General features: G+C 39.1%; 1 protein-coding gene across 20 annotated transcripts in view; it reads left to right on the top strand.

The window, feature by feature from the left end:
• ptprk (protein tyrosine phosphatase receptor type K) overlaps positions 1–17,149 on the top strand; it is a 105,342-nt gene that overhangs the window by 43,685 nt on the left and 44,508 nt on the right. For all 20 annotated transcript variants that reach the window (XM_084952074.1, XM_084952073.1, XM_084952071.1 and 17 more), the window contains exons 4-9: positions 4,161–4,321; positions 5,583–5,634; positions 5,733–5,791; positions 10,705–10,786; positions 12,247–12,362; positions 13,283–13,457. In XM_084952074.1, coding sequence (XP_084808200.1) covers positions 4,161–4,321; positions 5,583–5,634; positions 5,733–5,791; positions 10,705–10,786; positions 12,247–12,362; positions 13,283–13,457 — 645 coding nt within the window. The remainder of the gene's footprint in view (positions 1–4,160; positions 4,322–5,582; positions 5,635–5,732; positions 5,792–10,704; positions 10,787–12,246; positions 12,363–13,282; positions 13,458–17,149) is intronic.

Below are 17,149 nucleotides of genomic sequence, written 5' to 3'. Positions count from 1 at the left end.
GCCTGAAGAGGTTAAATACCTTGCCTAAGAGTGCAGAGGTAATGGCTGCAATTAACATAGCATTAATGGCTGTTGAAGCTAGTGGAACGAGCAGGGGCATGGGGATGGCAGAGCAGGTTAATGGTTTGGAGATGTTGGTTGCTAAAGGGGAGGTTCAGAGCCTTGCCTAAAGGTATGGGAGCATGAACTGACATTTGATGTGTTAATAATGCCAGTGGGGTGTGGAACAGTGGTGCAGTGGATGGAAAACGAGGTTGCTAGAGGGGATTACAGATGCAGCACTTGGCTAGGTTTCTTTTTGGAAGGAGTTAAGGGAAATGAGTGAGGGGTTGAGTTAGTTGCTTAAGTGCCATGCCCAGGGAAACTTTAGTAATGTCTATTATTAGAATAGTTTTCTCAAGCTATCCTAGCCACCAGTAATTTAATACTCTGGTCTGGCTAACTACAATCTCCCTGAGGGCATGGCTTGATTTAAGAGGAGTGGCATTAAAGTCTTTTGGGTTCTGACCCCTGAAAACAAAGGAATACCAATCCCATTGTTTGGGGAGTTGTTAAGAGTTCCCAAAGACCTTTGGGAGTGACTTTTTAGTACATCAGGGGGTTTATTTTGTCAAAGGTAAGGGCAGAATAAAAGGAGTTATCTACTAGGGGAGTTACACAGAATCCTTTTAGAGTTATAGCAGTGACAAAAATGATACTTTTGTTCCTTATAACCCACAATGATTTGTGCCAGTTGCTAATCACCATTTGTGCTTATGGCGGTACTGACATTGCAGGGACAGTTTGGCAGTGTTTGTAATAAGAGATAAAACTCTTCTATGTAATGTCTCCGGGGGTCACTGTTGGCACTAGTCACCATGGCAGGGTCTACAAGCTACTCTGGCAATGTGCATTGTGCCAGTTGAACATTCATGGGCAGGGGCCCTGTGGCTCAGTGGACTAAAGCAGATACTCTTGACTCATAATGTTGTCAGCCAGTACCACTCAAAACCTATTTGGCATGCCATTCTCTCCATGTCTCTCATGTTTATCAGTGTGTGCTATCTAATAAGGAGGGGAGGCATTTAAAATGCACCAAAGCTGGTCTCATGTGCACTAAATGTTTTAATAATGATCAAATAATGAAGAAGGCAGCAACACCATTATAAAATACTTAAAATTACCAATAAATCCAACCTTTATGACACAGTTCCTACAAGACGTGTGTTAACCTTCACAAAAGCAGTATGCAGTTTAATTAAAAATTATAACAATATGGGGACATTTTTAAAGCAACAAATTAAGATAGAAGTGCTAATTAAATTTCAGAATTATAAGGCAATGCATAAGGTGTCAGTAAAATAATGAATTATAGTCAGAAAAGGGAGTGGAAATGTAATTTCCACTGTTGCTTATATGTATAGAAAACTGAGCATGGCCTCTGGAGATGCAAGCTGTGTCTTGAAGTGAAAAGAAAAAATGAAATTAACTCCATGTTTGACTCCAGGCTACATAATCTGTAGTCTGTGCAGTGATCTTCCTTGCTATGAATGAAGAGCACGTGTTACTGTGGAAGGGTATTTGACATCTCACGCATCTTGATTGGCGCCTTAAAATGCTAAAAATGAAAATACCCCATTAGCTGTTATTCCAGCAGCTAGCTGTTATTGTTTTGCTGGAGAATACTGTCCCCAGTCTGCCCTGCTACTGTTGTTCTTGTTGCGACATATCTGGGGCTCAAGGCTAGCACAGCGGTATTTTTAGTCTCATCTTTAATTATCTTGTGTCATTACCTTTTTACCGGCCATTTTAGACTTTAGCCATTCAAAAGAATCAGCCATTTTAGAAACAAACCTCTAGTGTCAGATGTTCTTGGCATCATAAGGTGCTTGCTTAGCATGGGTGTAGCGGTGTAGCATTAGTTTTGTGTGCAGTGAGTCTTTCATTATTACTCATGTTTTCAAATGCAGCTTTTGTGCCAGGTTAGGTCTTGTCATTGTTCTGGTGTAATCGACTGATATTCATGTGGTTTCTAAAATATATGTTGGAATTATTTCAGTAAACAGACACTGTTGTCACATATTACTCAGCTGTTTTCAACCTATACTAAATCCTTTTCCTGTTATATTTTTGTAGCAGGCAGCGCTTTGATTAGCTGAAGTGCTAAAGGTTATATTTTGCAACGTTGTTTGTGTTGTGACATATCTGGGTCTCTGACTGATAGGAGTATTTTTAGCTGGCACATCATCTTGGCAGCCATCTTAAAGGCTCTTTTTTTCATGTCACCATCTTAGCGTCAGTGGCAAAAATGAAAAAATAAAATAAAATAAAGGGAGTGATGTCCATTATATGTTCATTTTGCAGCAGATTTAGATAGAGAGGCCTTGTTTTGTTTCCAGTCTGATTGGCTGTAGTCCAGTTTGGCTGGAGTCATTTTGGGTTTTGTTTGTGACATTCAGAACCAAGAAGTGAGATTATTCTAATACCTGCATGGCAGAAAAAAGCGCAGGGATAAAAAGAAAAGAACAGCCAAAACGATAACTGGGGTACTGAGAAGCTGATGTGCATGTGTGTGCATGTGCGCACACATGTCCGTGCCTCCACATGTTTGTGTGCATCCGTTCAAAGCCTGTTATGTTCTGCTCCATTCTGCAGAGAGATGTGTTTTCTCACAGTAGATTAGCTAAACAATAAGTGATAAGCGCTATTGTCTAGAAACCATTATATAGTACATATTATGTATAGTCTAATATGCAAATACAATTAACCAGGGGCATTTTATAGAATGTAGGGTTTTGTCCAATTTGACTTTATTTAATTGTATTTAATTCTATTCTATTCTATTCTATTCTATTTAGGATTACATCTGCAAATGAATTAATTTCAATAGCCAAGAATTTCAAACCCAAAGATATCCAGTTTATGATAATATGCATTTGTCTTCATAGGTGATTAATAAGAATTGCATATTCAAAACAAATATAACAATATACGTTTCAAGGAATTAGACTTAATCGTTATCATGGGATTGTTTCTCTGAATTTGTGATGAGCTAATGTGAGATTGTGAGATTAAACATCATGCAGAGCAGGATCACATTTTATCATATTTCATTGCATCAACATCTGGTTCGGGTCTGAGCTGATTACTAGAACATCTGGAAGGACAGTTTGTCTGTCCTGTTGGTACATCCAGATTATTCCCTTCAGTCAGCTATAATGGTGTATCATGCTGTCATGGTATAGTACTCAGTAGGCTAGCGAAGTACCTGAAGTATATTTATTCTTGGCTTGCTGATGTTGTAGAGAATGAAACATTTCTCCAGTGTGCCATTGTGTTAGCATAACAAAAGTAACTGATTTGTGTGTGAATTCGGTGTTGAAGGGGCCAGAATAACGTAAACAACAGAAGTAAAAGCAGAGACGCATCGCCCAGAGAACTGCTAGGAAATCAAATCAACCACTAATCATGAAATCAGAGTGCGAAATCTATTGTGACAATTTGGAGGTTCCAGTTCCTCAAATGGGGATACAGCAGAGTTTGTTTCCTGCCATAAAAGCACTGTTTAGTCACTTATGTATATTAAAAAGTGGTGCATCATTTATCCATTCTTCTTCCAGGTATTGCTCTGGTTTCTTCTGAAGAAGCTGCAGACATTTAGTTTCCTCTTTATGCGTCAGTCCAGTTGTTGCACATCTTCCAATTATTATTATTTGTTTCCAACCTTGTGCCAGGTCACTTTTATAGACTCGTTCAGCTGCATGTACTGCTGCAGTTTCTCTGTTATTTCTAAAAGGACTGCTGAGTAGAAGGTAACTTCTACAGGGGAGTATTATTAGAACAAACAAAAAACAGTGCAAAATATTATTTTAAAGTTTCTAAATACTTTAGACTGTTATAACCTTCTACAGAAGCGGCCGGATGCTCATGTAGGTACATACAGCTCACTCTTTGGCAAATGCAGTCATAGTTTCACTGTCTACACACTAACTAGCCCCTCAGAGGGCATCCTTGCTAGTCTGTTCAAGCACTGAATTTTTGAAGGTATGTGTTGGCACAAGCACAAGCAGCTGCAAACAAAATGAGCAATTCATTGCTCTTGATCCGGTCAGATTTAAAATTGCTGCATTGTTTGCTTTCCAACTGTGGTTAAAGTCCTTTGTTTCTTTCCTTTCACGCAGGTTCCTACATGTATGTTGACGTCTCGCAGTATGATGTTGGAGAAAAAGCCAGGTTTCAGCTGCCAGTCATGAAGGAGAATGATACTCACTGTATCGACTTCAACTATCTCCTCAGTAGCCCCGATGGCTCCAGCCCTGGCACGCTCAACGTCCTGGTGAAGGTACTGAGATCCGATCTAGTAGAGTAGATTGGATATGTAGTAGTTAATTGTCTTAAGGGACCCTATGATGCTCATTCCCAACTACCTCTTATTATTTCTGAGCCAGTGCGACTTTGCATGATTCACAGTTTAAAATAATGCTTTTTCATTTTGTACTGTGTCTTGGCGCAGCCCGTTGTTTTAGCTGGGATCTGAAACTAACTGAGCATTACTGGCCCTCATAATAAGTTTTAACGGCAGATGTGTCAGCTGTGTACCTGAGAGAGCCCGTTGATGTTGTAAGCCCTCTCTGACATCATCCAGATATAAGAGTAAAAAATAAAGTGCTAGCAAAACTGCTAGTTTAAAGCAATTCAGGGACAGGGCTGTTAGCTCACATGGATTACCTGCACATATGGTGACATCCTTTTTTGTAACTTTGGCCATGTTTATTCCCAGCTATGTAGAGTTAATATGTGCCAGAAAGCAGAAAAACATAGTAGACCTCAATTAACTGACGGTTATATTTATTTGGATTTTTCTAATTAGCAAACAAACCAGCTGAATCAAGACCAAATGTACACCTCCACCAGCCACTATACTGCAGTGTACATTCTCTGAGGCTACATATTATAGAGCCCAAGCTGGATTGCATTATTCTAAATGAATTAAAGGAGTTTGTTTGTCACAAAAGCAGATGGTGACCAAAGCCTCTCCATTTAAAACAAAAGAGGGCAGAAGAAAACAAAGCAAAAGAATACTGGATTTATTGGAAATTCTTGGTTTTGGTTTTATGAAACATCCCCGCAATTATTGCAGCTAACATGCAATAGAGGCTGCTGATTGCCTTGCTTTAACCGACACTTTCATTTCACAATTAAACATGATTTTTAAAGCAACACACATGCAGTCTCATGTTTATTTCAAAATAACATTATGTTATTTATTTTATTTAAATAATATGGAGAAGTACATTCACATATCTGGTGCTTTGACAGTCTATTCCACAGTTATTTCCATAACACCTCTGTCTCCTGATCCTATTCTTTTCTTTTTTCTGTGTGTGAATGTTCTTAGAAAACACATTAAGATTAGATTGTAGTTTCTTTGGAATTTCCTGGCTAGAGCCAGATGAGTTGTAATAAACCAAGAAAAAGATGCCTGACTGGAATGTAAAAGGGGCCTCTGTGGATAAATCATGAATTGCAGTGCACTGCATGCTTATAGGTTCATTTTTGTGTAAACTATTTTGTGACTGATTGTGGTTCTGTTTGATTTCTAGGTGAACAAGGGTCCCTTGGCTAACCCTATATGGAATGTGACGTCCTACACCGGTAAAGACTAGCTCACAGCAGTGCTTAATCTGATTCAATTCACCGTTTATGCATTATTGCTTATAATGGCTTATTTTGACCCTGATGTCGTTGTCCAGGTAAAGAGTGGCTGAGAGCCGAACTTGCTGTTTCCACCTTCTGGCCTAATGAATATCAGGTAAATCGGTAAAATAACAAACAGCAACTACACAGTTAGAACATCCCACTGTCATGCATATTTCTTTACTTTCTGTCGAACTGATGTGAAAACGCAGATGTCACACAGACACACACAAATAAAGGCAAACACATACACGTGCTGTGAGGCAGGCAGCTGATTTATTTGTGTTGACTGAGGCTCAGGAGGTGGCGATTAGGCTAGAAAGACACTTAGAAAGACCAGCCGGGTGTGTGTTTATGTGTACACGTGTTTGCACGCATAGGGGTGTGTCGCCATGCTGGACACTGACATTGTTGTCATTGCCCTATGGTCTTGTTTATGTGTTTTTAATGAGCAGCTGTCTGACCTGACCCTGAACATGAGATTCACATAGGAAAATCTATTGCAGGAATATTGTTGTAGGTTGCATTATACTGATCTTATGTGCATATTTGTCTCTTCCTTTTTCTTAATTTATGTCAGTCAACTTGATCTGTGCGCGGTCGTTGGGTGGTGTTCAGACATGTGTGTACGTTACAGGCTGAGCGTTGTAGCTCCATACACACACTGATCATGTTAACACACATAGCCAGAGGACTGTGTAATATTACTATAAAGCAAAGTGTAAGAACATCCTCCAAATGACCCATCTGGAGCCCAGTCCCCCTCAGCGGAGATCACCAGCATGAAACTCGTGTGTCAACATGTTTTAATTGGAACATAATCATCCAGGTTTGCCAAGGATTATATAGGTTTTGAGGCTGGGAAACAGGTTATTGGATTTCAGAGTATGAAGCTATTTTATCATGTTGGAACATGTTTCTCTGTTAGCACTTTAGCTTCAGCTGTAATGAGACTCGTTTCACCAGGGGAAGACCTGTTGCATGCAACAACAGATGCACGTATGAAATGCAGACAAAGCCACATAGCACAGTTTAAGAAGACCTTGTAGTCCTCTTAAGCATTTTGTCTTTCTTGGCTCTTTATTTCAACTGAAAACTTAACAATCTTAACCTTTCTAGATCTCCACAATGCAGTGAAGAAAAAACTTTATATAAAGATAATAATCTCTGGTGACAGTTTGATATCAGAGTAAAAATATATTCCAAAGGTTGGTGGTTTAAGTGATGTGTTTTGTTTTTGTTTCTCTTTTTTTAAACGTGACAGTAAATCTTGAGTTTTGAGCTCTTGGTCAGACAAAACAAGATATTTTAAGACTAATTTTCTCACAGGAACTTGAATTACCTTAAGCGTTAATTCATATGATATATATACAGAAACAGTGCCCAAACACAATTTACATTTATTAATCTTTGGGCTATAAGGTGACATGAAAATGTTCCTTCCCTGCAGCTTTAACCTCCTAAGACACGAACTCTTCCACGGCATGCATTTTTAATTTCTCTTTGATATTTGGGTATATTGGGGCCCAATGAATGTAAAAACAAAGAATTACCAGATTTTTTTTTTTTTTACCTTATTTTTGTTTTTATGAAAAATCAGAGGAAAAATATGAGGATATTCGTTTAAAATTTTGATAGAACAGTAGTAGTATAATGTCCTCGTAAGTGGATATCAGGCCCTTGTAGAGCAAAATTGAGTATTTTGGTCTAAATAACCCAAAATGTGATGTCCACATATGTGGACGCCAGGTCCTAGGAGGTTAAACATGTTTGATTCAATGGCCATGCATGCATAAACTGTATCTGAGTGACATACTCTGGAGTAATGATGTAGGCTTTAACATTTCAGAAAACAATAAACCTGCTCTACACTGATTGGATTGGTCAGATAGTGAGTGTTTGACCCCCTGTATGTATCAGAGGTGACCGCAATCCAATATATGAATATGAATTCAAATGGCTTTATGGTAGACAATTAACTTTTACAAGAAGGTAAAATGACTTGCACCCAAGCCACATGTCCCTGGGCATGATGAAAATCCTTTCAATACCACACTCACGAGTACACAAACATTAGCAGAGTGTAGATTTAAGACCAGCTCAAAAAATTGATTATAATCTTTGATTTGACTGCAGAGACCTGCTTCACTGCCAAAAGAGTTGGCCTGAGATTTGAAAATGTTTAAAAGTTTGATGTCAAGTTTCTTGCTTTTAAAGTTCCTAAATGCTAAAATTTAATTGGACACCAATGGGCAGACCTTGTGTACTCAGTCTTTCATTCTCTGTCAGGTTCAAACAAGTTCATAACCAACATATAATTTGTTCAGCTAAATGTCCACAGCTAAACCTCAGACTATACTGTGGGTTAGATTCCACTCATACGCTGCAAATTCAGAAAGGTTGTTAAAGATTTTTTTAATCTCACTTTTGAATAGCAGGCTGGTAAAGAGCCAGCCCTAAGCCACACATTTCATTTAAGTATTATGTCTATATTAAATAGATTTCCTTTAGGCTATGTAAGAAGAAAAAGTATTAAGATAATTTGAGAGGATTCATTTTATTCACTTTATTTGGGGAACATTCATTGCCCAGACTTGTGACCCGAGTTCGTCCTCAATGACTTGAAGCATAAACATAAAACATTGGTTTATATGTTTTTATACATGCACCTACATGCAGGTGTATAGGAGGCAGGCAGACAGGAAGGCTTGGCAGACAGGAAAGACGGAGATGAAGGTATTAAAAGTCAGCTGATGTCTTTCTGCTGGGCTCCGCAGTGAGCTATGAGTGAAAGATGATAGGAGAGAGAGACAAGATAGATTGGTAGGGGAGGGAGACCGAGAGGGGGAGAGTGTGACAAGCAGGAGATGATAAGCTGTGGGTAAACAGTTCACGGCAGATTTCCTTTTACAGGTGATGAATGACAACAACTGCTCACTGCCTTGCTCTCTTTCTCCCTCTGCCTCTCTTTTTGATGGCTACCTCCTCTTTTCTCCTCCTGTCCTTTCTCTTCTGTTCATTAGGTGCTCCTTTCTAAATAAACACTGTTAGAAACAGACAGCAAGCGAGAAATAGAGAAAGGGGGAAAAGGCTTGGGAAGGCTAACGTATGGACAAGGAGGAAGCAGTGAAGAAGAGAGAGATTACGATGAGGTGGATTTTCCTAATTCAGATCCTTAGTGAGCTGCAGGGAGGTTGAAGCACCTGTTGACTGTTGACTGTTATGACTCCACTTAAAATCTACAAATTTAGCTTGCCAGTGTTATTTAGTGTTAAGCAGGTAATTTGCCTGCTCAGCCATGATTGCTTATTTCTTCCAAGCAATCATACTAACACATGAGAAATTAGTTCACGGCAAGAATGTCCACAGATTGTTTTTTTTTTATTTTCATCAGATTCACAATGGTCACCCATTATATTTTAAAGTTATATATACATGAAATATCCTAATGGGTAATCTATTTTGCCCAATTATCAGCTTACATTTAAATACTTTGTAAAGTCCTGGTGGATTAACAAACACTGTGCGTTTCCATTCCCCAAGGGAATCAAAACAAGTACGACAGGTTTGTTTTTCCAGTTCATCCGAGGCCATTCCCATAACGCTGAAACTTTCACTACCTTCTCCAGGTCATGGTACTCAAATCACATTTTAGTTCTACCCTTAAGAATGAGCTGTTTTCAACTATCCAGCACTTTTAAGGAGGCCTATACCATGAAGTAATGGTTTTTTTGGAAGCTTTTCTAGGGAAACTAAAAGTGCATTACATACATACTCGTTGATTAAACTCCTTTAAAAAAAAAAAAAGCAGAAAAGGATTTTGGTCTTACAGATTGGTTAGTCATAACTTTTGGCATCACAGTTAAAATTGTTGCTTATATTACATAACGTTTAAAGTATTGTGGATCTTCCAACACTATGAAGAAAAAGGCTTAAATGGCTGATCAGGGAGCTGTTCATGCAGTAGAAAGGCAGCTAATGGCAGCCTCCCACGCCTCTAATGTGTGACTCTGTGTGTTTGAAGTATTTATCAATCATTGACCTGCTGGTAGCACAAAAATGAAATTAGGAATTATCCTGTGGGGAACATGGATGTCAGTACAATGGATTTACTGAATTTAACTCCCAAGGCCAACACTATTTTCATAGGTAAAAGAAAATTGAATTTCATGTATTTATTTTGGAGTTTTTTCATCTTTTGCTGAAGTTCTCATCATGTGTTACATGCACAGATGTTTCACAACATAAGGAAAACAGACAGATGTAGGAAAGGAAAGCAAAAATAGGCATGGGGAAAAAAGAACAAACAGATAGGTCATAGCCCTTTGCTCTCTGACTTACCACACTGGATTTCAGTATATACTATAATTTCTTTAGCAGCCATTTTTGTGTACCCAAAGAGATTACTATGATCCATAAGGAAGTATCTCATTTATCCTCCCTGCCGTGTTGGGCAGAATTTATAAATCCAGCAGCATTCAGGGTGGCGGTTTTGAATTTATCCAGTTTAAAGCACATCACCAGCTGCTGACGGTGACTTTCAGCCTGCTTTAAGATTGAATTGTTCATATTCACAACAAATTGAAATGGCAATAGTCTCACTTTGCAGCTTCCAGTGCACTTAGGATGCATCAAAACAATTTGTGATCTGGTAACAGTACTAAAGAGTTGATTTCGTAACCATAAGGGGCTTGTGATTTGCAAACAGAGCATTTGTAGATTACTTTTCTCTCAGGCTTTGACTTTGTTTTTCCTGTTGTTGTATTTTCTGTTTTTGATACACAGTTTATGTGCACAAATTGTTACATTTGCAAATTCAACTTCTTCAAGGTTTCAAGCTCAAGCATTTTGTGTGCTACTTGTAAATGCTGTTGTCAGTAATTGTGCATGCTAATTGTATGTGAATTTATTAATTAGCACATTAAAAATATGTTATTTCAGGATATCTTCATCTCAGTGTTAATATTAACTGTTTAAACTGCAATTGGGAGAGCAATAGGTAAATCTCCTCTACCTCTCTTCTCTCAGGTCATATTTGAAGCTGAGGTTTCGGACAGCAAAGCCGGCTTCATCGCCATAGACGACATTCAGGTGCTCAGCTACCCATGCGGTGAGTCATTAGCATGCCAGCAATTAGTCCTAGTCCGCTGGATAGACGCTGATAGCTTTGGCCACTAATTAGACTGTACCTGGGATGGTTTCTGTTGCACTTGAATGGGTAGATAAGTGGGAAGGTGACACAAGAGAGGAAGGATGTGGCAAGAGGAGAAAGGCAAGTCGTAGAGAAAAATGAGAGAAATAAAAAAAGGAGAGAGGAGGAAACACAGAGAGAAAGAGGGGAATAGGAGAGAGTGAAGCGGGAAATGAGACAGTATTAGGGCAATCATGGAGAGAGAAGATTCTGACCACTCAGCAGTTCTCGCTCTTTCTCTTTAACCCACAAGCACACACAGATGCGTGCACACACACACACACACAGAGTGAACAGTAGCTTTCTTGTCTCTGTACTGACAGGAAAGAGATGAGGGCTGCGATCCTTTTTAAATTCTCAGTACGTCTCAAGTCTTCCTCTCTTCTTTGCTTGAGTGTTTCCTTACCACTAGAGGCTAGAAAAAAAGTGTTGCGACGACAAACTGTTAACAGAAGGGTGGTCCGTTAATTTAAAGCCATAGGCATGTTCCTGGAGAGGCAACTATTACAGCTGTTTTTGTTATCTATCTAGCAGAAGCACTGAAATCTTCCAGGACAATTCTGTTTCTTAATGGATTCTATTGATTATAAGTCATAAAAATAAAGTGTCGTGAACAGTCCCTCTTGTAGAGTTTGTGGGGTCGTGGTGTCCCTGTGGTCCCTGTCTCTGTCACAAGTTGTCGATATGAGTCTGAAACGCATTTCTACACTTGGACGTGAAATCTTGTAAAATATGGGAAGGAAAAAAGGATCCCTGGTGTTTTAAAGGCAGAGCAGCGGGGCCCTTAATAGGAAGGAGCAAGTATTTAAAAAGGAATTAGTACTTAGTCTCCACAGTGGAAGCATTCATTCTCACAGCTGCATTTCTGGACACACGGGTTTGTGTGTGTGTGCACACGTTCACATGCGTGCATGTGTGAGCTTGTGTGTTTGTGAGCGTGTGTCCGTGTGTGTGTGTTTTCATTCACCATAGGAGCTGCTATCTATGATTGCAATCACATCCCCAGAATAAAGATGTCACGGCTGAACTGCATCTTCAGGGTCTAAAAAGGCTTACTTCATTATCTTAGCATGGTATTTAAGAACTGGAAGCTATGTCAAGTCACATGTAGTGAATGTGGCATTATTGTTACCTGGCAATGGCAAGTCAGTACTGTGCTGTGGTCCAGTAAAACATAATAATGACAAAAATTAACATATTCCTCAGGGTGGCCCATCGTCCTGAAATGTATTGTGCATTTGTGATAAGGTGACCGTTTTGTCACCTCATTTCCATTTTAAAGAGAGGAATAAAATCAAAACATTTTAAAGCACAAATACATATATCCTCACTGTAAACCTAATCTGATTCGCCTCTTTGTTTGACCTCATTTCCTGCAGATAAATCGCCTCATTTCCTGCGCCTTGGGGATGTGGAGGTGAACGCTGGACAAAATGCCACTTTTCAGTGTATCGCCACGGGGCGAGACACCGCGAACAATAAACTCTGGCTACAGGTACAACCAAGAAAACATTTGAAAAACGTGTGCGGTGTGCTGTTATTACACGAACAAGTTCTACAAGGCGTTTGTAGCAAGACCAGATCTAAACGATTAATTATGATTATGAGGTTATTTAACTAGCAGTATTTAAATTGCAATAATATTCGCAGCCTTTCAAGTCCAGATCCAAAAACAGCCTATTTTGTCACATCTAACAGTGGTATTCATTTTAGTGTACCCAAATACAACATTATTGAATGGATTTCATTTATTTACTTATTTATTTTTACAGAATATGACAGTTAAAAACATATTTAAGAAAGTCAACTTTAAAGCCAGAAAGGCTTGATAAGTTAAGAGAAAATTTATACCACTGGACTCAACTAAGAGCATGTTTTCTGTAATTGGGACAGACTTTCCCTTCATTATATGACTCTCTGTCTTCATAAAGTTGCAGTACAAATGAAAATGAGCAACGTCTTGCTAAATCTGTCATTGCATTCTTGTGCTGATTAATGCGAACAGTTCCTTGTAAAATAATATAAATATGCAGTATGTAGCTTTATTTACTTAACAACACAAAGAGTGTACTGAATGTGACACCCTTAGGACTTGTATGTCCAATTATAAAGTGTCTACTGCGCAAACACACAAGTACACACTCACGCAGTCACAGTCACACTGACTGACTTCAGGCCATACATCTAGCAGCTAACATGATTAAGAGTTTAATAGCTGCTGATTTCATTATGGTTCTATTGTAGTCATGACCTTCAAACCTGCTGTCAGCGAAGCAGAGGGGGATGAGAGTGTGTACACACACGAGTGTGTGCGCACGTGTCTGTGGTCAGTGCTGGCTGACCTTGAGCAAGGCATTTAACCCTTCATACCCGCTGCAACACCTGATCTGTCTGTCTGTGTGTGTTTGTCTGTAGAGGAGAAATGGAGAAGATATTCCAGTGGCTCTGACCAAAAACATCAACCACAGACGGTTTGCTGCCTCCTTCCACCTCAAAGAAGTCACTAATCAAGATCAAGATCTGTATCGCTGTGTCACCCAGTCAGAGCGCGGCTCTGGGGTGTCCAACTTTGCTGCGCTTATCGTCAGAGGTGAGGATTTTGAAAAACATTTTCAAGGTTATTTAATAGATTTTCTGTCAACTTCTTTGCTGCTTTTTTAAAAATCTGATTGTAGTATATTTATATATAAGCTTTTTTGAAGAATTTTTGGACGTACAATGAAAGTTCCCAATGTATTAATTTTTAATACAGTGTGTCAACAAAGTCAGACAGAAGTAAACAAAATCAGGATTCACAGGAGCTTGAGCCATTTATCAAATTTGTTAGCTTAAATCACAGCTGCCAATAGCATATTTTATCATTAGCTAAGTAATTAAGTTTAATTCAGTGATGTTAATTTGGACAGTCAACAGTGACTCCAGTGCAGCACGAAGTAAATAACGAGTGATTTTGGACTAAAGCTTCATTTAAGGGCAAAATATTTAGTTCATGATGTTGCCCCTTATGAAAATTAATAGTCCAGCCCTGATATAGAGGATGTCTTATCATATGAAAGAGTGATTTAATAATAGACTAACTCTGTAATTAAAAGGTTAATGCTGAGTTACATCCTACGTGCTTCCATGTACCCTGGCTAGCTGTTTTCTTGACCTCTCTGTGTGTTTGTGTGGTTTTTTTTGTTATGATCAACTTTGTGTTTCACTGTGACTGACTCATAAAATGAAAGTCACAATATAGGCTAATGAGGGAGGGTATGTAGATCTATGTGTGCTACTCTTGTGTTTGAATGTGGGTGCAAATGCTCCGTCTGTGTGTGTAGATGCTTATATGAGGATGAGATAGCTCAATTGTTGTCTATGCCAGCATGGGCGTGCTGTGTCTGAGTGTACGTGAATGGAATCTGTGTATTTGTGTGTGTGTGTGTGTGCGTGTGTGTGTGTTTGTGTGTGCGTGTGCGCGCGCTGCAGCTGTCATGTGCATCTGACATGTGGTTAATAAGGTGTCACCAATGTGTGTTTGAGATGGGATGCTTTATTCATTCACATCCAATAGCTTACATATTCAATTCATCTCCCAGAGAGACACATGGGGGGTGGGGCAGATTGGGGTGGGTAAAGGCGAAAGAGATTCAGAAAGAATGATATGGGAGTGACAGAAGGGGGGTGGAGTGGGTAGGGTGAGGAGGTGGAAGGAAGAGCAAAGAGAAGAGAGGAGTTGGTGGAGAAAAGTTAAATGTAAATAGCTCATTATCCAAAGAATATCCATATCAGAATCAAGAATATGTGTGAATATGTAAACAGCAGAGCAGAGTCATGTTTATTATTCTGCATAGGAGATGTCAGAGCAGAAAGAAATAAGAAATCAAAGCAGGAACGAGCGCCATGAATATGAATATTAGATGGTGTACCTCAGATAAAGGTGCTCTTGCACTCTCTGGCATAGAGGTTCAACTCTCTGTGTCACTTGACCCTAACCCTGCTATTGTGGGGCTAAAAATCACTAGATATAAACAGATTTTTATTCATTTATTGATGAGGATTATCAGGCAGTAATGGAAGGAGATCTTCAGGACATTGCTGATTTAGTAGGAAAACGTAAGTGGCTAATGTTTATTTATCGCGAACATCTTTTTTTGATTGCGAGAAGGGAAAGAGGAATGAGATGAGAAACTCGCACAGCAGGAGATATGTGTCCGAACATGAAAGGAACCAATCTACATGTATGAAAATAGATTCAGGTTCAAGACGGTGCACTGAGAACGCTGTGTCTTTCATAACCAGCCAGTGTTTTTGATTTTTTTAACAATCAGTAGGAACGATACTGTTGGACGTTTGAGGAATTTTGGTGATTATGAATATTGATCTTGAATCTGGTCGTTAGAAAGATATCACAATAAAATAATAAGGACTGCATGTATGAATGTGGGAGGAGAAGAGCCTCATGTTTATTTATTGGTAATATCAGATGTGAGAAGAGAACCAGAGAGAAATCAAAGAAACAGAGAATATGTTTATTTCACTTTTTGAAAAGTCTGCTTGTTGGATAATTGAGGCTCCTGCAGGACACTGACAACCATGAATATGGACAGTGTTGCTGCATTGCTAATATTTTCGCTCTGAATATTTTGATATTTAATATTTATTTATTGTGAAATTTAAGCTAGCAGGCGAACTGCTGGGAATGGGCTATTACTTGAGGAATCATCTATATAGATTATAGGAAAACGGGAAAAGGGAGAACTCATATGGATGTGCCAAGTATGATATACATAAAAAATAACCCAGGTTTCATCTTCAAAGCCTTAAAGTGGCTCACTATAGGATGTGAAATTGCCCCACTAAGGTTACTCACAGGAATAGTCTATTGATATTTATAACATGTAGATGACAAAGATGTGCCATTATCATGTGGGGAGGCTGTCAGGATGAAAGAAAAGAATCACATTTCTTTAAACAGAGGTGTGTCTTGGGAGCTTGAGAGGTGTGACAGGGGATTCCAAGATATTTCTTATATGTACATTTCCGCCTCTCTTCCCTTTTGTTACTAGTTACTAGTTACTAGCTAACTACCAAGCCTATTTAGTAAACACAGGCTACATGGGTGTTGCTCAGACACAGATAACTGCTAACTGCTAAATATCATGCAATATAAACAACAGAGCTTCCATTAAAGAACCTAGAGCACAGACTCCTGGGGTGGGCTCTTTGTACACTTGAGCACACAGCTTGGACATCTACTCCAGTGACAGACTATCAAAGCCGACCTGCCCCTTAAAACCGCCCTCATAATACCTTTAACAGTTTTAATTTGTGGGGTTTAACTCAAGAGTTGCAGCTTGGCCAAAATCCAGATGAATAAAATACTGTCACATTATACAGTGATTTGTTTATTATTTGTTTGTAAAACTTTAATAAGCGATCAATAGATACTTGGTTTTTAGAAAGAAGTACACGTCACTCACACAAGCTGTAGCTTCTCTCAAGATTACTTGCTGGTTTTCTCTCAATATAACAGTCAACTCAGCATCTCTGGGTCGCTTGCTTTTCCAAACAAATAAACAAGATCTGATCAAATATCCAGAGGCCAGTTTCAAAATTCAGCGTTACATATACATTTCCTTGTGTACCAAAACAGTACTAAGGTTCAATAGCCCAAAGCCCAAAATTTTAAGACCTGATGGATGGATGCTGGCAAGCAGAAGCTCTGCCTTTACAAGTTTTACTGTAGATAAACAGCATGAGAGGTATGAGAGAGTCTGACTGTGTGTTTGGGTGTGTATATGTATGTGCGTGTCACTTTTGGTTTGGTCAGAGGCAAGCTCTAATAAAGCCTTGCCCTGTGGTTCCTTTGGTGACAGAGTGCATCATCACCACACACATACATCACCATGCCAGCTTGCATTACACACAACCCATGGCCTAAAAATCTCCTGCAATATTACTGTCACACACACAAACACAAACATGTATCAGACTTATGTGCACACACAAGTTGCTTGAATTCCTGCAGTTGGTTTAAGCTATAGTGGTCCACCTCTAAAATGTCCCTTTTTCTCTTGTCGCCAGTCGCACACTCTTAAGTTAGACTGACAGGTGGAGCTTCAGGCATTATATAAAACTATAGAAAACCAAAACTACTACCACTGGACTGTTGTTAATGCAGCTGAAATACATACACACTTGCACGCTCATGCACACTTCTGTAGTTCTGGAGGTCACATGACCTCCAGTGAGCTCCCTAGTGATGTCAGCAAAGGTTTGTGAAAGCTAAACTTTATTGAC

Source organism: Perissodus microlepis, chromosome 15, assembly GCF_051167445.1.
Source record: "Perissodus microlepis isolate ML-2025 ecotype Zambia chromosome 15, ASM5116744v1, whole genome shotgun sequence".
Taxonomy (NCBI): Eukaryota; Metazoa; Chordata; class Actinopteri; order Cichliformes; family Cichlidae; genus Perissodus; species Perissodus microlepis.
This window is presented reverse-complemented; position numbering and strand designations above follow the sequence as displayed.